General features: G+C 43.1%; 2 protein-coding genes across 2 annotated transcripts; one reads left to right on the top strand and one right to left on the bottom strand.

Moving 5' to 3' along the window:
* Positions 1–955: 955 nt before the first annotated feature.
* On the bottom strand, positions 956–6,250 carry ANKS4B (ankyrin repeat and sterile alpha motif domain containing 4B). The gene is made up of 2 exons (XM_006273698.4): positions 5,999–6,250; positions 956–2,589 (listed from the first exon to the last, which is right to left on the bottom strand). Exons 1-2 carry the CDS (start codon positions 6,223–6,225, stop codon positions 1,500–1,502), a joined length of 1,317 nt encoding a protein of 438 aa, XP_006273760.2. The 5' UTR covers positions 6,226–6,250; the 3' UTR covers positions 956–1,499.
* Positions 6,251–13,407: 7,157 nt separating this feature from the next.
* ZP2 (zona pellucida glycoprotein 2) lies at positions 13,408–20,962 on the top strand. Its single transcript, XM_006273699.4, has 18 exons — positions 13,408–13,508; positions 13,600–13,676; positions 13,872–13,955; positions 14,044–14,138; positions 14,652–14,801; positions 15,505–15,549; positions 15,833–15,997; positions 16,576–16,672; positions 16,780–16,961; positions 17,810–17,939; positions 18,560–18,741; positions 18,818–18,909; positions 19,043–19,167; positions 19,551–19,740; positions 20,166–20,301; positions 20,378–20,471; positions 20,586–20,672; positions 20,776–20,962. The coding sequence occupies exons 1-18, from the start codon at positions 13,462–13,464 to the stop codon at positions 20,913–20,915; spliced, it is 2,118 nt and encodes a 705-aa protein (XP_006273761.2). The 5' UTR covers positions 13,408–13,461; the 3' UTR covers positions 20,916–20,962.
* The last annotated feature ends 1,088 nt before the right edge of the window (positions 20,963–22,050 follow it).

Here is a 22,050-nt window from a genome sequence, read left to right as displayed (position 1 = left end):
TAGGGAGACAGAGAAGAAAGTGCATGGTAATACAGTAGTGAGTGGAAATGGTCTGTTGGAACTGGATTCTAGTCATCTTGCAAAGTAAATGATGGCAGAGCTTAGCCAGTAAATCAGGACTGGGATGGTGAGGCTAGGTCTGTGTCCAGCAGTCTGATTTCCAAACCCTTGTAATTTTCCCTGAGCTCAATTTGCCCAAGTAAGGTTGAGAGGATTTGACCCTTCAGTTAAAAGGGTGTCTTCAAGCGCATAAAAAACCATTGCTTTTTTGCTTTGTTAAATAGCCAAGAATTTCTTGGTTAATTACCTACTGGATGCTGTCTGGTTTAATTAATGTGCTGGGAATTGCAGTTGCATACCATGGGATTCCAGAACAGCTGCATAATAGAAAAGAGCATTGAAGTTTCAAAGCATTAACCCACTGAGTAACTGGACCCAGTAGGCAGAAGTTTTCTCAGCTCAGCACCTACAGGCAGAGAGAGGTTGTTCCTTGAAATGAAAGTCTTCCTACATGACATATCACTTCTGGTCAAAGGGCTTTGCGGGTAATGCAAGGAGCTCAAGGGTGAATGTCCACATCTTGGATCAAGGTGTGGGTGTTGTCTCCCCCACCCCCATCCCTCCCCTTAAAGCATTTTCCTTGCTCTGGATGCCAGATTTATTTATATTATCATTAGCAGTGCTTGGGGGGCCTAATTTCTATTGGCAAAGACCAAGCAGAAGGTGGGTAAAATGAAACATACAACTGTTAACAAAGAAAACCACAGCTTCTTGTATGTAAGTACTACTCCACCAGCGCCCAAATCAATAGGTTGCTTGTGGACACCATGTCTATGATCTTTGCTTTGAATGTAAGAATGAAAAAGAACATACAGCCCAAACCAAACACCTCATTCAGACCCCTTTCTTTGTTTTCTTTCACTAAGGACCATCCCTAGAGTAATGAGAAGTTGACTAATAATGACATGACATTTACTGAGTCAGTATTATTTACTTTCAATCAGAGCCTGTTAGTCAATGAGCTGCACTGTGTGTCATGATGAAGCAGTAGTTCTTGGATACCATTAGTATCAGTGAGGGGAACTTGTATCAATCTATCATAGTATTGCAAATTATTTTCATTTGGTATAGAAGACTAAAATGCTCTGACCAGAAACATCATCTGTGCGTTGGTGTTGAAATGCAGAAATGGCTTTTGTCATGATATGGTGCATCAGTGGCAGTCACTAATAAATAATTCAGCATGTCCAAAGAAGATACAACTAGCATGAGCTTCAAGTCGGAGAAAATTAACACGAGCAATATTTTCCTGTTGTTTATCTACAGTCTTTATCTTTGCCTAAAGTTGTCTGTTCAAAGAGAACCTATTATTATTGATCCTGTTGAGCATCCTTAATCAACTGGTAACCTTTTTGCCTTTCCCCTGAAAAAAAACCTGTACTAGGCTTTGAAACAGTGAAATATAATCAATGCACAATTATAGTAGCTGGCATGTTTGTTTATAAGCGAGTATCTCCTATTTTTCCAGGATTCTGCAGTGCCTGTTTCCTTCTATCTACAGCATTGAGGACTCTCTTCCTTGGGCCCAGCTGCATTTGTATGCTCTGTAGATCTTCATCAGAACATAGCATGAGGGCATCTAAATCAATCTGTTCTCTGAGGAAGACAGGAACAAACTCATTCAGATTTTGAGAGGCCAAAAATACATCAAGAGGAGTGCTCTCTGCTTCATCATCTTCCCAACCAATTTCTTCCTCATTCCAAGGGACATCAAGATCATTTTCAGTGGCTAGCTCACTTCCATTTTCAGACTCCCTCTGTTGAAAAAACTCACCAGATATTTTAAATCGTATTCCTTCTTTCTCAAAGGACATCTCTTTGGCATTTATGTCTGCTGCCAAATTCCTTCCAAACACAATTTTGCCCAGACCTGGCCGTTGGAAAATTGACATATGCTCCTGCTGGCTATCCTCTTCAGAAATGTTTCTCCCTTTAGAGTAATTTAAGAATTCATCCTCATCTTTTTCATTGAATACATCCATTACACCCATACGCGCAACCTTGCCTTCCTCCTCTTGGCTACTCTTTTGTGCATCCTTATCAGCTATGTTTTCATCTTTCTTTTTTGCCTTCAGTCTGAAGGTGTCCTTCAGGCTTTTGGAGAAGGTGCCTGATGTATTGGGAACAAAGAAATCGGGCACCTTCATCCTGGAAGCTGTCCCTTTGGCAGAACTTACTGATCCAAGCTTTTCTTTGTTATAATTCCTCATCATTTCATGTTGGTGCTTCTCTTGGCGCTTTTCACATTCCTTGATTTGTTTCTCTGCATTCTTCTGAGCCTGGGCCTTGAGTTTGGAGACCCTCTTGGCATTCATTATGGTCTGTTCAGTAGCAGCTTTGTCCAGGAGTCTGACACATTCATGCTGGTCCCTGCTGGCAGCTGCATCCAGCGGAGTGCGCATATCATTATCCAGAGCAAATATATTGGCACCAAACTTAATCAAGAATGAGAGACAGTGGATATGACCATTGGAAGCAGCATGATGGAGCGGAGTGTTTCCCCAGATGTCACATTTGTCTGGGTCGCCACTAAGGAGCAAAACATCAGAGTCAGGTCCATCAAATACATCTCAAACATAAGTGCCTGCCACAGTGATGCATTGAGGGCCAAGTTCAAATCTGGGATAAGCGGATGCTGTTCCAGTGAAGAAATGTGGACAGAGGGTTATGGCCTGTAATATACTTTTACCTACTTACATCAGGGCTGAATCTGGCTCTAGTTCAAGTCCCATCACCAATTCTGTATGAAACTGAGCTAGCGCTTTGGGCCTGCAGCCAAAGTCGCATTCCAACCACACAGAAGAACAAGAACAAATATCCTTTATCCTTTGAGCTTTTTGGGTCTTGGGTTCAGGGACTGTGCTGCTTCATTCACCTACCCCAAGTGGAGGGCAAGGAATGGATGAGTGCATACTGCCCCTTCTAGCAGGTTGAATTTATGACAGCCATAACAGGGGTAATTATTTTCTCCTGATACAGGCCATCAATTGATTACTCCCTCCCTTCCCCCTGCCTGCCTCCCTCACCTTGAAAGCCTGGTGGGGTGCCTCAGCTGGGCAATGCAGAGAATTTTACAATCGACTTCAAGAGAAGCAGGATCAGACTCTAGATTATAGTTCATGACATCAATGACAAAACTTCTACTGCTTTCAGCGGGACTGGGATTTCACCCACGGTATTTTAAAAGCTACTGAGATCAGCCTTTCTTTCTTTGATGTAAAATGCAGGAACAGTGGGAAACCTCTGCATTTGACTGCCTCAGGACATAGTTTGTGTGGTAATAACAGCAACTTTCACAATGGGTAATAAGTAAATTATTAAGAAAAAAGGCCTAAGTCTCCATGTCTACTATAATTAGGTAATGTTCAGGCAGAAGCCATAGTTTTTCTTCAGCTGCTGCTTAAACTGCTATTCCTAACCCTTCCCCCAAAATACTCCTGGGATTTGAAAAGCAGAGATTCATAGGGACTGCATGCTGCCCTTGGCTAAAGACTACTCTTTCTGCTGGCCTCCCAGGCTTCCTATGGACTGCCGCAACCCACAGTTCAGGGGATGCTGATCTCTCTGCCACCTGCTCTGGAAGCCAAGTCCAGAGTAGGGGAGGACTGAGACTTGGAGCAGACACTGACTCTGCAGATGCCTGAGCTGGAAAGGGGAAGAGCCCAGCCAGCTAGTGGGCTTTAAGGGGACTGCAGGGTGCCTTTGGGTAGGTGCTACCAAAGGGCAACACTCAGTGGTCCCCTTTGGTATCACATTTCAGCAGGGATGGGGCAGGGGCAGGCATTGTATTTCTGGTTATAAACTGAATAATGTGCTTCTTTGGGAGGAAGGGGAGAATGAGCGGGTTTGGGGAACAACCCCGCCAGGTGAGAGAGGGATGAGCTTCAGAGGGACGTTATGGGAAGGGGGAGGGGACTCCTGGATGCGAGGCAGGGAGTGGGAGGATTGGGGAAGGCTTAGTTTGTCACACTGACCAACGTAATACTTTGTTCTGTTTTTATGTGTCGTTTTGTTTTGGATTGAAAGTGGTCCTGAGCTTAGCTTTTTTGGAAGGGCAGTATATAAATCAAATGTATTCATACATACATAAGTAAGAAGTTTAGGTGTGTCCATGGTAATGGGGCAGCTGAATGGTCTTAGAAATCCCTTATGCTAATCACACTTGCATACCCAAGGACTTTTGTGCAGCTAATGTGCCTTGCCTGTGGTTACACAGGAGTTCTGGGGTGGAGCACAGACCTGAACCCAGTTTTCCCGGGTCCCATGTCATTCCCTTACTGGGTGTTCCTTCCTTTTGCTTTAAGGAAAAGAGGCACGTATTAGAAATAATAAGTCAATTTTTTTTCTTGAAAGCCCCATCAGCCAGGGGCATTGTTTGAAAATCTTCCAAAATGCAGCTTCTTCCAAAGACCCAAACAAACATTGCTGAGATTTAGACCAGTTTCTCTGACTCTCAAAGTTAAGGAGTCTCAGGTTAAAATGAAAGCTTTCAGGAAATCATCAGTAATAAAGGTTTGAAGCTTTTGGATGCTGTCCTGTACCAAGCTGATACCAATTTTAAATAAACTAGTGTAACTAATGAATAGAGAATACAGCTCTGTGGAAATCCTTGTGCTCTGTGCCCTATTTTGTGATTGGCACTGGTGTATATAAGACCGTGGAACCTGGGAACACGTTATCTTGCTCTATTTATTTTTCTTAACTAGTTAATTTTCCCTTTTTATCTTTTCCTAAATTATAAGCCAGATCTCCAATGTCTTCAGCAACATCACTGGAATTACATATTGTTTTGTACCAATTTAGAATCTGGCTTCTGTTTTTTGCTTTTCCTAAGGTTATAGCAATAGCTATATAGTCTAAAGGTCTCTTTTATTGGCAGTCAGGTGTTTCTATAGCCACACCTTAGATCAAGAAGCTAAGAGGGGCATCTACCTATTACACTTACCATGTACAGGGAACTTTTTTTCTATTTTTGCAGAAGGGCAAAACACAACTAAAGAAGTATTTATCTTTCCTTAGTTTTCTGCCCTCTGCTCTTTGATGGTTTCCCCAAGTGAAAATGCTCTAGTCCCCTTCTTTCCCCAGTGGAAGACTCCACTAAGAAATAGACCCCTAGGATGACAGCCTAAAGAGAAGACTTGGAGGAAACAGTGGGCAATCCAGAGTAGGGGAATGACCTTTTTATAATTTATCTATAGTGCTGGTGCATTTAATAATTAATGTGAGGAAAAACTACATCAGAGAAACCTCCTTTAGTCTATATTTAATTCCTTTGCATTTTTTTCCTGAAATTTTACCAGCTCCAGCAGAAGCACAGATTTGTTTTTCAGGCATAACTTCAGTTTCTAATGCTATCAAGAGCAGAAAAATCACATTTTTAGATTCAGCTCTTTCTGGTTTCCTTCTGAAAATTATCTGGAGGCTATTAAATACACTTTAATTAAATGTACTTTAATTTACAAAACTATAAAGTTAAGGGTGTATTCCAACTTCCGTTGAAGTAAATGGCAGCTCCTGTAGCTCTCGCTAGCAGCAGTCCTGCATCCTAGTTTCTAAAACTATACATTGCTCAGACGCCATAGAAGCCTGTAAGTCTATGCTAGTGCACCGGGGCCTGATTTGTACAGAGCAGCTTGTTTGATTATGGCCTAAACCAGTAGCACCCCATCCATCTGGCTCTGCGGACCTGATGAGTGGCACAGGACTGATTCACTCTCTCTGCCCGATCCAGCCTGCCGGTTGAATACCACTGGGCTCAACCAATAGAAAAAAAATGAAGCAGCTACACATGATAAAGATTGAAAGCCCCCACAAGAAAACAAGTAATTTAGAAAGCAAGAAACTGCCCATTTGCACCAGTATTTGCATTAAAAGGTGCTGCATGATAATTGTAATTTTGTTTCATCGGCTTTGAGAGGTTGAGGCCTGTTATACTTACCCTCTGCTGCATATGACTTCCAGAGCTTCTAGAAGCCCGTGATAAGCTGCCAAAAGGGTGGGTGTCATCCCATCTTCTTCTGAAGTATTGAGATCTTTTTTGGTCGCTTCTTTCAAAAGGTCCAGATTGCCGTCAGCAGCTGCTTTGTGATACCTGGTCGACATTTTCAGTAGATCCCACAGCAGCGTCCTGGGGCACTGTTTCACTCCGAGTTCTAGCAGGTGCATGCAGCCACACTTTCGCTATCAGGATAGTTAGTTAATAATTACAAGCCAAGATGTCAGCTTCCGGATTGAAATAAAAAGGCAAAGTTCATCCCAGTACACAACTTGCCTGGAACACCGCCTCACTAAAGCAGCTGCTATACAGGTGTCTTTTCTGTGAAGTGACTGTCCATTTGCTTTTAACTCCAGTATTTTACAGTTAAAAATTAAGGGGGATTCTTTCTCTAACCACATGTCCCTCTTCCCCTTCCTTACACAGTTGGGGTGAAGTCAAAGGGAGCTTTGCTATTGATTTCAGCATGAGCAAGATTCTACTCTGTGTTAAAACCAACCCTGGGTGGGTGAAACAGAACACATTACAAGCCACTACACTTCAGACTATGCAGTCTTTTATTCTTAGCTAATTACAACAAATTCACCTTGTCTGTGAAAATAAAACCAAATGAATGATATTTTTCACCATACAGCTCACTTCATCTCAGGATCTTAAAGGGTGTTACATATATGAAATATGCTAATAGGTATTGCTATCCCCATTTTACAGACAGGCAAATGGGAGATGCAGAGAGTTTTAATGACTTGCCTAAGGTAGCAAAGTGATTTAGTGGCAGAGCTAGAAATAAAATTCAATAGTCCTGGGCTTGGCCTCCCAGTCGGTCCCCCATCCTCATAATAAGAGGTCTTCCCCTTGGGGGTATGGTCCCCCTAATTTTAACTGGATGGCCTGTAAGAATACAGTAGGGGTATGATGGGAAAAGCCATTAAAGTATCTCACTGTGGTTCAAGAAACGTACGTTTTGAGACCCCTTCTGGACATTTGCTTAGAGCTGCAGTCCAATTGACCCAGCTGCAAATGGAACATGGTCATTCAGGCTGGGGAGCCAAAAATGGCCAAATGTGATGGCAACCACATTGTGCCCTGTGTGGTATTGGCTACAGAAGCGGGAGTGCTAGAATCACACTAGCTTTATGGGCCATTAGGCTTGAGTGCACCTTTGGCTTGACTTGTATGAATAAAGATCACTGTGCGAGGAAAAGCCTGCGGGATGGGGCCCAAATTCTAACCTGGAGATACAGAAGAATTCTAGACTGAAGTCAATGTAAAAGGTCAGTTTTGAAGCAGTAGCTAAGCAGAAATCGATGTGGGAAGACTGATTGTTTAATAAAAAGCCCCAAATTGCCCTTCTATTGTCTTGGTTACAATCAATATACCTGTCATTTAGCATTATTTTTTCCCCGGTGGTGTTTTATACATTTCACTGCTTTAACCAGTACTTTACACAACATGCAGGCAAGAATTAGCACTAACAGGATTTGACGTTTGGAGCCTTTTATTCTTTGGTATGCTCTCAGCTAGAGTGGAAGTAGCAATTACAAAACAGTATTTACTTGAATCAGTATAACTGCTGCATGCAGTGAAGTCTCATTTGTTTTCCACAATCCCTTCCATATTACATCTGTGATGCCCCTACAAATAGGTTTCCTACCTCAAATATCTTTTCAGATGGGGCTGAAATCTTCAGGAGCCAAGGTTTGCATGTGTTGACAGAGAGAGAGGACCAGACTCATGCCGTAATAAACACTCTTAAACTGAACAAGTATTGAAGACAAAATTATGTTGTTATGCCCTGTATAGCAGTCCACCCACCTATTGCAATAATGTATGATCAGGGTGGCTACTACCCACCTTGGTTGTTCATGTGTACCATGTGTTATAACAGAACATGGTATCCAGACACACCCATGCCCCTTTCTTCATCCTCCTGGGTGAATATCAATTACCAGAAATTGTTTTTTTTCCAAAAACTTAAAATAAATTGACTTGCCTTTCCAGTGACTGTATTCACTGTTCTCCTTGCTATTGGATCAAAGTTGGAAATGCTAGAAAAAACACAGCTGTATGGAAGCGTATGCTATATATGATACTGCATTAAGCTATAATTTATTGGATTCAAGATTCCTTGAGCTCTGGCATTTTTGTTACTGTATTCAATACTGTCATGGATATCTAATTTAATAGATACTGCTAGTAGATATTGGATAGCTGTAAGCTGTTAGTGATTTTATGAGCTCATAAGTATAGCATGAGATGAGTCATTACTGTCTTCTGTGCAACAGCATTTCAAATTGTTAGCTACATCCCTGGCCGGTTTTAAAACTGGGAAATAGCAAAAGAGAATTTTCTACCTTTCTCTCCAAAATCATTTTCTCCTATAAAAACAAATTTACTAGCCTCTGCAGTAAGAAACAGTATTCTCTAAGTAATCTTTATTGCTTAAAATGAAAGGATCCACTTTTAAAAGAATGTTTTTTTCTTCTGATGTTCAAAAGAAATTGTTTTTGTTGCACATTTTAATTGAATGCAAAGCAAAACCTGCTTCAGGAAGAAAGAAAGTACAGGACGTCACAAGGCTTATTGTGATTGTCGCAAAAACAGGCAGCACAGAGAGATCAAACCACATTTCCATCTATTTCTAAAGCCCTGGTGTTTGTTAGTTTTTGTCCCCATCTTAAAACCAGAGCTTAAAACATAATAAATGATTCAACATTGAATGAGCTAAATTTGTCAGCCTGAATGGAGATTTTCTTTTCACAGTCGAGTTCAAAATTGCAAAGTCTCCTGAGCAATTAGAATGGAGCTTTTCTTTTTGTGTTGAAAAAAAGTTCAGAACCATTCCACTTCAAATTGAAATGTCTCATCAGGCTCAGGAGAAACTCCACTGATGTTGGATGTCTTGTTCTAAACTAATGAATTATTTAACTAACGGTCTTGATTTGTTAACGGATTTCTCAACATCTCTGCTTATTGTTTTCCTAGCTCTTACAGATATAATATGGCAGATACACAACATGGTCGGATTCTAAGACCATGGAATTGTTAGTTAGATATTTTGTTGCAGGCAATTCAGAACCCTGATTTGCATCATGCCAATTAGAAAGGCAGAGGTGTTATTGTACCATCTATTTTGCATGAGGTATAGCACACTAGTTCCTGACTACACTTTTGTAAATGGCAAGTTCAGGATGGGGAATGTCATATGAAAGGAGGTAAGTAAGCCCCCTCAGCTTGTATAATGAGATCTGTTAATACTAAGAGGTTAAAAGATTAATGAATCCAGTTGCATTTAGTAATTACAGCTACATCCATCAATGACAATGTAACAATACGTGGTCCTACTTGCATTGCACAGGCAAAACTCTTGCTGCAGTCCTTCAAGTCCCTTGTACTATATGAAATCTTGACCATCCCTGACTCAGCCTCATTAGGAGTTAGAGAGGTTAGAGCATGAATCCACATCCAAGATGTTGGCTGAGACTGTCCAGCAATAACTTCTACTCAGGTAGAATCTAAGGAAATCCTTAGTGGTATTGCCCAAAGCCTGACATATCTGTGTTCCTCATAGCATAGCACATGGAATATGTAACAGCACATGTAGAGGTTTTTGTGGTAGCAGAAGCAGTGATTCACTTACGTTTGTCCTCCTCCCCACACACAATATTTGGGTTTTTTTAGCACATTGGTTCTCACCTTTTTAGACTCAAGGAACCCCTCTGCAAATGCCAGCTCTTTGCTTTCACTCCTTTTTAACTGCAGTAAAAAAATAGAGCGTTTTTTCTTTTGCACAAAACTCAGACTACAACAGGTCAGATTATTTTTGACACTATGAGTTCCTATTTGAAATCGATGGGTTTAGCTCATGCTTGTTAAGTGAAATGGGATTCAGGACTAGTGTATAAAGAAAGGATTGGAAGGACAACTCATTCAACGGATGACAGAAAAGCATTATTTACTACAGGTATTGACTGTTAAATGAGCCTAAAGCAAAGCAAAATCCAGTACATTTAGCTGTAAAAGTGATAGTTTCTCACTAATTACAGGCAAAGAGGTGGTCTCAACCTTGCCAGCTTCTCAAGGTGTGGATCCATTCACCAGGCGATCAGCGGGGCACAGCAGCAGCTCTTGTCAGAATGATTTCTCCTGTTAGCTGCTTCATTCCTCTTTCACATCCTCTAGCTCAGCATCTTCAAAAGCATTCCTGTAGTTGTGTAAATCAAGAGAGAATCCCAAGCAGTAATGAACAGGAAAATCCTGTTAATCAAACTGTTCATTATTGGTTATCAGAAAGTCCCAATTTTGATTGAATTACCTTCCTCGCTAATAGGAGGTTATCCATTTCTATTAAGTTGGAACGTATCAAAAATTGATTAACAACCAAGAAAAACACAAAGCTTCGGAGGAGTTGCCCTTCGAAGATCAAGGGAACCACTGAGGCAAAACCAGAGTAAATCAGGAGGAGGCACCTATCAAAGTCCATATGGAGAATGTCTCTAATAAATCAAGGATAGACAGTTCATACAGTTACATACCAGACAAATAGGAGCCTCTTAAAATCATCATAAATACAGTAAGATAAGCTGGAAGTGGTGCCTCATTATTTCTTTTCAGAAGGTCCAGCCACAAACTTACATCCTCTTGCACTATGCAATTCTCATAAAAAGTTAAGTAGGATTTCAACCTTGTTGCCAATCAGCTTTGGTTAATTGTTCTTGTCTGAAGACTTGATTCTTCAGGTTTCTTTAGGTATAAACATTTTTTGCAACCATCAGTTTAGGCCGGGGGGATCTGGGGGGGGGGAAGGGGGCAAAATGGTGGATCTGGCCAGCAGCCGGACTCCATTTTTCAGCACTCCCCGCCCATGTCACTGTGGCTGGTTTCCACGGAGACCCCAGGAGTGGCAGAGCTGTGACAGTGTGGGGCCAGGGTTTCTATGGAGACCAGCCCCAGCAGCGCTGGCCAGGCATGCAGCTGGGCGGGAAGCTGCTCCAGGGTCGGTGCTGGGATCTTGCAGTGGTGACAGTGTGGTCCAGAGCCAGGGCAGAGCTGCGATCCACTGACTGCACACCCCTGCCTGGGGCACGTTGGCAGCAGATTGCAGCTCTGCCCCAGCTCTGGACCACGCTGTCACTATTGCAAGATCCCAGCCCTGGAGCAGCTCCCCGCCCCGCCGCATGCCCAGCCAGCACTGCTGGGGTTGGTCTCCATGGAAACCCTGGCCTCACCTTGTCTCAGCTCTGCTGCTCCTGGAGTCTCCATGGAAACCAGCTGCAGTGACATGGGCAGAGACTGCTGGGAAATGGAGTCTGCTGCAGGCTTGGTTCGGCCTGTGGGCTGGACTTTGTCCACCCCTGGTTTAGGCTGTGCTGACCAAATGAAGGGAAAGAGAAATACTACTGCATTGGGTGGAATCTCCATCCCTGGAAATTTTCAAGAGCAGGTTGGATAGACACATGGCTGGGATGGCATAGTCAGGCATGATCCTATCTTGAGCAGGGGGCTGGACTAGATGACCTTGTGAGGTCCCTTCCAGTTCTACTTTCCTATGATCCTAACATAGGTCAATGGTCCAGGGTTTGTTCTATTCATTTGCTTTGCAAATTGTCCTTTCAGAAAACAAATTAACTGTTTAAAAATAGTTTTATGGGTCTAAAGTTGCCATAAGGAAAATGATGGAGAGACCTGGAGTCAAATCTGGCACATCTTCTGTAACATACTGGCCTCAAGATCTCAAAAAGCACCTCTGACTACAGTTGGGCCAAATGGTAGCCTAAAGAAAAAATCCAGTAAAATCCCTATTGACTTGACTACAGCTAGGATTAGGCTGCTTTTAATTTGCTCTAGTTCAGGATTTTAGACAGAGCCCATTGCCATAGCAGAATGGCCCATTGCCACTATATACATGTATCCTGAACCAGCTTGGCACATCCCTGCGAGAGCTTTCCCTCAAACTAAACTCCCTTCCTGTCGGTCACAGCTCCTCCTGATTATCAATATGGCTAAAAAAAAATCTTAATCAACCCCTCTGTCTCCACTGACAGGCCATCATTTTGCTTCACAACATTTTTAAGAAGGTAGTGGAGTAACAACCCACCTAATGCTTAACCAGATAGTAGGATCTCTGGATCCTTTCTTTGGCTGTGGCAATGATTAATACCCCTGGGCTGACTAATATCCCTTCATCTTGTACTGGAAGGAGAAAAATGTGGGTTGAAATCTGCTGAGACAGAGAATGGCCCTGAAGCTTGGTTTCCCTTCATCCCCTGTGAATCCTCTAACAGCTAGACTATTGATTAATAGGGTTGAATTCCATCTTTCTACTTTTCTGCAGGGCCTGACTTGGTAAGTGTATTTTAAGCATGCCTGCTACTACCAAGTCCCAGAGATGGCATGGCAGGGAACTACTAGATGGTGGACCTGGTGGGGTTTTGACATAAATCAAGCTTCAATGCCTGGTACTTGTTTTGGCAGTTCTGCACATGGCCAGCAGCATATATTTAAGTGCTTAGGGAACTTTACTGGCAAAACAAAGACACTGAGGAACTTTAGGTGCTTTAGGGTGAGGCAGGAGATGAATAAAGATTTTGAGGAGCAAAATTTTGGAGTTAAATAGGGTACTTATCTGGCAATTTAAGTGCTTAGATCCTTTGGATATTTAGCCCTTGACATCTTTGAGTTTTGTGTCTTCGGTCTCCAAACCAAAGGGTTTAATAGCATGTTTCTATGTATTGTTGCGATACAATTAATAAAAAATCCTAACATTCATTTTCTTCCCAAAAAGTTGAGGATATTCACTTACAGGTTCAAACTGGACAGACTTTTCCTCCTGAATAGAAATATTTTGTGTAGATTAACTAAACAGGAGCTGCTGGAAATAGTTCCCAGTAAAGAAACACTGTGCAAAGCCCAAAGCCAAGCTCATTTTAAGTAGTTAGAAGAACAAAGCAAGGCAGAGACTGAAAGGGTGAAAATGCTAGTCAAAACGTTCAAGGGTGAAAGTGCTAGGATATCCAGAAAATGTAATACAAAGTTCCCTTGTAGTTCTAATTCATCAGTGATTTTGCACCATCTGCCTGCAAGAGAACACACACAGTAGGACATTAGTGCGCAAGAGAAATCAGATTACAAGCTACTCATAAAAAGGAGGGAAATGGCAAACTGTGCCATGTCACCTTGCAAGAAAGGCTGTTTTCTCCTCTAACTCCTGACTGATTGGAGCCTAGAGCAGGAACAGGTGCAAGCCATCAGCCTCAGGTGCTTTAATCACTTGTCAGCAAATGAGAGGGAAGCAAACCAGGTGATTTCCAGGAGCCTCACCTGTGCTGGGGCTTAATCACCTACTATATAACCCCCAGCAAGGTGATGAGAGTAAGTTGGGTTGGTGTGATTTTAAATCAGTCAGGATGCTGCCTTTAGTGCAGTGGAGGTGGTGTTGTTCCTGCAGCATGTGGTAAGTGGCAGTGTTTTTTTAGGGGGGGGGGGGAATGGAAGTTTTTGTATAGGGGTCTCTGAGTTTTGTTGTTGTGCTGTTTGTTTTATAGGTTGCTACTTTTGTTTGATTGTCTTGTGGTGCCTCTAACACTAGGTGCTCATCATCCTGGGGTTCTAGACTTCCCAGGTAATGTTCCTATTTTCTAAACTGGGGGTGGCTCTTCTAAAAGCTGGTGAGAAGACCTAGGGCATGGCTAGAAATGCTGAAGCACCCCCTATACCAGAGGAAGGGTATGGAGCTGTAAAACATAGCTTAATATGGCTTGGCTGTTGTGGCTTTTAAGAGTTCAAATAAGACTGACCTAAGCTTTTCTCTCTGTAGGGACTGTGTCTTGCCACCCTGACAAGATGCTGACTCAGTTTCCTAGAGAGTTCAGGAACAATTCCTGGCAAGTTCATGTAGTTGGTGAGTGTTGTTGCAAGCTTGCTGGGATTTCTAAGGAAATGGCTAGGGAACAAGCTGTACACCTGACTGGCTTCTCCTTGCCTTCTAGATGCAAGTGGCAAAGAAATTGTAGACTGTGACTATGTGATGGATAATAAGAAGCTAGTATTGATTACCCCATATGTGAACTGCACTCAACTGGAGGTAAAATAGTCCTTCTAACTTGGAAATGAATACCTTGACATGGCCTCCTGAAGATCTTAGTGCTGAGCATACTTTTTTGCTTAGATGCATTCCTGCTCCTAATAGTACAAGACTCCAACTGCAAATGCCATGTAACTTCTCTTATGCTAATGACTTGTATCCTAGCAACTGAATGGGGCAAAACAGTGACCTAAAATTTAAAGCAAGATAGTACTGTTCCTAGCTCTTCCAGTTTATGGTGTATTGTGTGCTCCCCTATCAAGCTAACAAGGAAACCTGTAACTAAAGCAAAAGTAACTACCAATAGGAAACTGCTAGGATTGTCCAGCAGTTCCCTTAAATCCATTTCTGCCCCTCTTCCCCCCCTATGCACAGGAAGCAAGTGCAGTAATAGTTTAAACTATTCTTGCATCTGCTACAGACCACTACTAGGTTCAGTAATAAGTAATGTGTATGTTCACTGTGGGAGCACACTAATTGTTGAATTCTTATGACTTGATTCATTGCCTGTAGCATGAGCAGCATAAACTGAAGCTGATGATCAACTGGACTGATGCTGAGGAGGACAATGTGACCTACAGCATTGGCTGCAATGTTATTCAAGCTGATGATATCCCTCCTTTTTTTACTGGAGCTACAAATTGTACTAAAGACTTCATGGCAGTAAGTACAGCAGTCTCCTTCCTCTTTCTTGGCTGGTAAACGGTATATGCAATACTTCAGATCCATCTAGTGTGTGCTATTGGTGGCTTTTATTAAATGGCTTTCCTCTTAGGAACACAGCAAGAAATCTAGCTAGGAGACTAGGTAATGGATTCCTTGCTTCTGCTTTCTGGGGAAGCTACAAACTGGAGTCTGAATGGCATCCTTAGCTTGTGTAGCCCAATGCAATAGCTATCCTGAGTGCTGGCTATGGCTTGACATGAGGAACTTCTGGACACCTGGGTGCTCCAATAGCACTACAAGGGGAAAATGGCACTCTAAGCCTGCCTAGCTATTAGCATGACAGACTTCATTAGTTAAGCTGGTGCTCATTATTGCTGTAACCTAGTAGAGGTACCTATTACCTCTGCCTTATTACTAGCGGTACCTAGTAGCCTCCAAATTGCAGAATACAAAGCAAGTTCTTGTAGCAGGGGTGGACAGTTATTTTAGGCAGAGGGCTGCTTACTGAAAGTTGGTTTGTATGGGGGGGGGGGAGGTGGGGGTGGTTGTTGTTGTATATTTTTTAGGGGCCCCACAGGCCGGATAGAATGCCTAATGGGCTGCATCCAGCCCCCAGGCTGCATTTTGCCCACCCCTGTCTTGTACCATACTTCTATAGCTTAAACCAGATGTGTGTTCAGCTGTTGCTCTTCTATTTCAGGTTACATTTCCAAGGCTCATTCCCAGCTTCAGTGATGAATACATGGTAGGCAACTTCAGTCTATCAATGTGGAGGTTGACTATTTAAACTGTATAAGCCCTCCAGATTTCTTTTTAAGGGGCATCTATGGATTAGTTTGCCATTGCTTAAGGAACTAAAATGAGTCTACATCCTTAGCCCTAGATGGCTAGCAAGTCCTTAAGCTACCACCTGACAACCCTAGCACAATTGAGTACTCCCAGTATTCTTATTTTATTTTTTTTATTGATTGGCCCCTCTCTCCCTTAAACCAACCTCTTATTTCTAATTGGGACTGTCAAACTCGCAGACTGCAGAATCTCCGGTGGCCTGGATCCTATCCATAGATGAGGGAACAAGGACGCATAGGCTAAGCCTGGGGCAAGCCATGCAGCAAGGGTATACCTTCCTCACTGATGGTCATGACCTAATCTTCCAGGTGTCATTTGGTGCAACAGGCGTTCTCTCCTACAAGGTAGGTGCACAGAAAGAACATCATTCAGGGGAAGAATGAATCTAGAAACCAATATGCCCCATACATCTAATGGTGGGGTTGAGAGAGATCTAGACCAAGCAGAGGCCCAAATAATGACTGTCCTAGTGCCATGATCTTGTAATAGGAGCTAGCTGCAAAAGGCAGTTCATCTGTAGTCTGTGTAAATGGGAAAGACCTATTAATCCAATAGCTAGGGATAGTCCCAAGGCTAAGGGGCTTTACCTGAATGTGCTTGGAGAAATCTAACTTGCTCTAAGTGGTGTAAGCATCAACTGAAACTACTTTGGTCTACTGGAGGATTTGTCCAAATAGCAATAAGAGCAGACTGGCAGCATATTAATCATCTAGTGACTGCTTCTTCCCAAGAGCAACAAAAATGATTAGTTTCTAAACTACTTGGTCACTTCCACCTTTCCCAAAAAAGGACCATATGGGTCACAGCAGGTTGTGATTGTGTTTTTTAATAGAATTGACTACATGTGCACAAGCTTGTGCTAGATGCTCGGGCTGTTTAACTTTTAGCAGTCTGCTAATAGTGATTAATCTGTCCTGTGCAGCAAGATGACCAGGTAGTCTACACTGTGGCTGTCAAGCTTGCATATGGTCCTCCCCAACGGCGACTGACTGTGGAATCGAGAATGATCTGTGCCCCAGGTAAAACCAGGTTACAAAATGGAGGAAACTGGACCTGACCTCTGAAATGGGAACTTGCTTTCAAGGATCATAAGAACTTGGGTATGTAACCCTTTTTTTTTTTATAGGTCCTGTCACTTGTAACTCAACACACATGACAATTGCCATCCCAGCTTTCCCAGGGACACTCGCTGCTGTCGGTGTAGAAGATCAAAATGTTCCGATGGACCAACTTCAAACAAATAGAATTGCTCTAGACACCAAAAGGGGAATAAAGCTACACATCAACAAAAGAATCCTGAAGTCTAAAGTAAGTTCAATACCAACCAGGAAGCACCTGACTCAACAAGCACCAGACAATTCTGGCCTTGCCAATATTCTAAAATGCAAAGCCTGAAGAGTTTGAGATGGGCCTGGAACTTAATCCAGTTGGACCTCTGGCTAGTGTTTTTTGCCAGTGGTGGCAGTGGAGAAACTCCCTTCATATAAACATCCAGGGCACTCTAACTGTAGTCTTAGTACAGGCCAATATCTTAAATGTATTGGCCTCCCACTGAAGTACTGTAATATCCTTCATTCTAGCCTTCCATGCTGAGGCATCTGAAAGACTGGGCCTCCTACAGAAGTCATGATTTATGGCTAGCATTACATTGCCTGTCCCCTGTTACCACTGACTAATTCAGGCAGGCTTTGTTTGGAGTTCTGCTACTTCACAGCCATCTTAGTAGCAGATAAGCTCTGTTCAGGCTACTGCTTCTGCTCTTGAAAATGCTAGCTTTAATGGCTGGGATGAGTAGTAGTTGATGTAGTATGCCTGGGTTTGAGATTCTCTGCTGAACTGCAAGATGGAGGACCATGTTCATGTGTGCCCTGATTCTGCAGGGGTTAAGTTAACTGAAGTGTTTCAGGATGAGTCTCTCTAAGAAGATGTAATAATGTGGACTAAAACTGCAGTGGATGGAGTTGCCAGGGAACAAATGGCTCCTAGTTCTGGGAGGTATGCAGGGTTTGGGTAGCTTGATTTGGTACTTGATCCTGATGTAAGATGCTACCATTATTTGTGAGGTGACGCACTGCAGGCATGCTTAAGATGTACCTCTGTGCCATCCCTTGAAGGGATATCGAAGTTATTGTGCTAGCAAATGTCTGCTCTTCCAGCCATATGGTGAGAACTGCTTGGGACTTCAGTTCTACATGTCTTCTATGAAACTAACTTTCAACTTCCATGGAGAGATGGTATCAATGGTGACATATCCAGCATGTCCCTGTGACCAACCTGCCCCAGTAGGTAAGATCACTGACTTGTGTCTAGTACTCTTCCATCTGCAAATGAAGGACTGCTTGCCAAAAACTCCAGGCTTCCAATATTTAAAATCTATGGGGATTTTATAGAGTTGACTCCCACTCGCTTACCTTACTAGAAGTAGATAAGAGTAAATGAATCCTATTTTCATTAGGAGTCTTAATAGCTGAATGCTCATTAGAGCCCTTGCACACAGAACAGACTTGGTACAAAGATTCACGGTTGCTCTTTTTAATTGCACTGTTCTGGTGTCCAGATGGTGGCATGTCACATCTAGCACTGGCAGCTCTGTGCTTTGCCTACCTTTTGGGTGCAGAGAATGAATGTCACTAGTTGTCCTCATGGGTTGACTAACTCATCTCTTTGTAGAGATGGGGACAACAGATTAGTCCTGAGCATCCCAGAACCTAGGCAGCTGCTTGCAAACTCTCTAAGAACCAGCTCACTACTGTGACTAGTTATTTCTCTTCCCTTCTTACAAGGGTTGCCCTCTTTCAAATTCTTGGCTGGAACTAATGTATTGCCCCAGTTTATACCAAGCATGAGGCTTCATCATAATGAATTGATGAGGAATCAACATGGTTTCATGGGAACTTCTGTTTCAGCTGCCATCTGTACCCAGGATGGACACATGAACTTTGAGGTTCTTGCAGACCGAACAAACCCCCCTCTAGACTTGGACACACTCAGGCTAAGAGATCCTACATGTAAACCAGTCTTCAAGTCTCCATCTAATAATATGGTGCGGTTTCATGTACCCTTGAACAAGTGTGGGACACGGCAGATGGTAAGTGTCCATTAGGATGGTTAACCTTCTGTATTCTGATAGTAAGATGGTTGCTAATTCTGATCTCTTCCCTCAGTTTGAAGGTGGGAGAATAATTTATGAGAATGAAGTGAGTTCACTACGGGCAGATCTAGCCCTGCATATAATTTCTAGAGACAGCGAATTCAGGTATGTCTAGACTTCTTTCCCATGGAAACCCAGTCACGAGCCAAGCTTGCTACTGGCACTGCAGTGCTCCAGTTGCTTACTCCTTGCTCAGATGTCAAGCTTTTTCCCTTGGGGGTTCTTTTTCCTCTTGCAGGCTAACTGTAGTATGTTCCTACAGTAATGACGATGCCTCTCTAAGTTTGAGGCTGAACAGTCTCCCTCCTCCAGTTTCCTCAATAAATCAAGGTCCCCTCTCCTTGCTGCTGTTGACCTACCCAGGTGAGGATTATATTTTTTGGCTGCTGATCTTGTGGCTGGGGTGACAATATCTTCATCTATGAAGAATATGGCTGCTTGAACTTGAGCTCTCTGGCCTATCTTGTGCTGGCTTCAGGTACACATGCCTCATGTGGCTTGCATAGCACTACTCTGAAATGTCACAGCCTTGAAAAGGCTAATCTGAAACTAGATCATGTAAGGGGTTTACAATTGTGAAATGGTCCATCTCCTTGGGTGGTAAACTACCAACCTGTGCAAGGAAGTCAAACCTGCTTTAAAAGTCTAGCAAGACTGGCATGTCCTAGCTCTGGACTGAAGCAATTTGTAGAAACATATTGGCCCTATTTGGGGCTATTACACTTAACAGTGTGTGGTTCTTCCAGACAACTCCTACATGCAGCCCTACAGTGACAACCAGTACCCCATAGTAAAGTATCTGCGGCAACCTATCTTCCTTGAACTACAAGTCCTAAACCGCAATGATCCCAATCTCCATGTGGTACTGGATGACTGCTGGGCAACAGCATCTGAAGATCCAAGCTCTCTACCCCGATGGAATATTGTTGTGGATGGGTAAGTGTGTGTGGTTTTGTGTTTTGGTGTTGTTAATTTAAAAAAAACAACAACTCTGGACTAGATTTGGCAGTAAAGGGTTGCTAGGGGATTCATCTAGTCACCTTGAAATGCTGATCCTGTTGGTCTGTGGTGCTGAGTGACTTCCCATTCCCATACTAAAACTTTTAAATTTAACTCCAGAGTTCAGGTATGGTATCTCTCGCCTAGGAGGTATGGCTCTTAAATGAAGCTGCCAAGTGACGGGATCAGTTTGCACAGTGAAGTGGTGGCAGGGACTGTAAGTCGCCCTCATTAATGACCCAAAAGACAAACATGTTATCTTAACAGGCTTGCTCCCAGCAAGCCTACTAATGTCCAATCTTGCCTTACTTGGGTATGGGCTTCCAAATCCATACAGCTTTATTTCTTCCTAACCTGTTCAGGTGTGACTATGAATTGGACAACTACAGGACTGTGTTCCATCCAGTGGGTCTTGCAGTCAGCTATCCTAATTATCGCCAAAGATTTGAAGTGAAGACTTTTACCTTTGTGTCAGGAGACACAGCTCTCATCAGCCTAGTAAGTAGTGTTCCTATTGCACGATCTAAAAGCTGGCACCATCTGTGATCTAAGTGGCCTTGTGTCTTCTCTTTAGGTATACTTCCACTGTAGTGCTCTGCTCTGTAATAGACTTCAACCAGACTTCCCTCTTTGTACCAGAAGATGTCCCCTGTCTAGAAGCAAACGAGGTAATATCTAATTGCTGTGACATCATTTGCCAGCCAATATAATCTAACAAGCTAGCCAAATGGATGCATATAGAAATCCCCCTGTACAAGAGTTGTGTGTGTATGTCTTTCCAGATGCTGGCTTGCAAGGGGAAAACTCTGCTGTAGTGAGCTTACCTGGTCCTGTTCTTTTGATGCCAAGAGAATGGTCTGCAACCCAAGGTACTGGCCATCCTTGTTTTCTAAGTAGCTGAGGCTTGTTAGAGCCCCCCTGTTGGGGGCAGGGGGTGTGCTTACTAATGGATCTATATTGTCTCCCCCACAGAGAAAACGAGGCTAAGCAAAGGAACCTGGACCACGATTACAGTGATGGCTGCAGTGATCCTTTGTGCAATGGCTATATTGCTGGTGATGCTCTTTAAATCTCTAAAAAAAAGAGCTGTACTGGTAAATGCTGTATGTTAATTTTTTTCTTTCTTTTTATAACAAAATAAACTTAGTTTAGAGATGCCCTTTTCTGTGGTAAACTTACTTTTTTTTTTTTTTTTTTTTTTTAATTCTTAAGACACACAAAGGAAAGCTTAAATTTCTTTTTCTCTGTTCCTTCCACTTCTTGGAGGGAGTGGGTGCTATAAAACAAGTCCTGTACAAGGACAACTCTGCTTCCTGCAATCATTTGGGTTACGCTACTCCCTGGAACCTCTATTGTGTGGGGTTTTGTGTTTTGGGTTTTTTTTTTTTTTTGGGGGGGGGTATAAGAGGTGTGAGCAAGTAGATCCATAGATGCTAGGGTCAGGAGGGACCTCAATAGATCATTGAGTCTGACCCCCTGCCTAGGCAGGGAAGAGTGCTGGGTCTAGGTGACCCAAGCTAGATGCATATCCAACTTCCTCTTGAAGACCCCCAGGGTAGGGGAGAGCACCACCGCCCTTGGGAGCCCATTCCAGACCTTGGCCACTCGAACTGTGAAAGAAGTTCTTCCTAATGCCCAGTCTAAACCTGCTCTCTGCTAGCTTGTGGCCACTATTTCTTGTAACCCCTGGGGGTGCCTTGGTGAATAAAACTTCACCAATTCCCTTCTGTGCCCCTGTGATGAACTTTTATAGGCAGCCACAAGGTCGCCTCTTAACCTTCTCTTGCAGAGGCTGAAGAAGTCCAGGTGCCCTAATCTCTCCTCGTAGGGCTTGGCCTGCAAGCCCTTAACCATATGAGTGGCCCTTCTCTGGACCCTCTCCAGGTTATCCACATCCCTCTTGAAGTGTGGCGCCCAAAACTGCACGCAGTACTCCAACTGCGGTCTGACCAGCGCCCGATAGAGGGGAAGTATCACCTCTTTGGATCTGTTCGTCATGCATCTGCTGATGCATGATAAAGTGCCATTGGCTTTCCTGATGGCTTCGTCACACTGCCGACTCATGTTCATCTTGGAGTCCACTAGGACTCCAAGACCCCTTTCTGCTTCTGTGCCACCCAGCAGGTCATTCCCTAGGCTGTAGGTGTGCTGGACATTTTTCCTCCCTAGGTGCAGCACTTTGCATTTCTCCTTGTTGAACTGCATTCTGTAGTGTATTTTGTCCTTTTCTGCCCATATGTCCAACCT

Source organism: Alligator mississippiensis, chromosome 13 (assembly GCF_030867095.1).
Source record: "Alligator mississippiensis isolate rAllMis1 chromosome 13, rAllMis1, whole genome shotgun sequence".
In the NCBI taxonomy this organism is placed as follows: Eukaryota; Metazoa; Chordata; order Crocodylia; family Alligatoridae; genus Alligator; species Alligator mississippiensis.
This window is presented reverse-complemented; position numbering and strand designations above follow the sequence as displayed.

Coding starts and splice junctions, on each gene's coding strand:
- ZP2 (XM_006273699.4), top strand. CDS start 13,462: ATGCTGCCTTTAGTGCAGTGGAGGTGGTGTTGTTCCTGCAGCATGTG. Junction 20,302..20,377: donor ACACAGCTCTCATCAGCCTA/GTAAGTAGTGTT, acceptor TCTTCTCTTTAG/GTATACTTCCACTGTAGTGC. Junction 20,673..20,775: donor AGAATGGTCTGCAACCCAAG/GTACTGGCCATC, acceptor TCTCCCCCACAG/AGAAAACGAGGCTAAGCAAA.
- ANKS4B (XM_006273698.4), bottom strand. CDS start 6,225: ATGCACCTGCTAGAACTCGGAGTGAAACAGTGCCCCAGGACGCTGCTG. Junction 2,590..5,998: donor GAAGTCATATGCAGCAGAGG/GTAAGTATAACA, acceptor TTTGCTCCTTAG/TGGCGACCCAGACAAATGTG.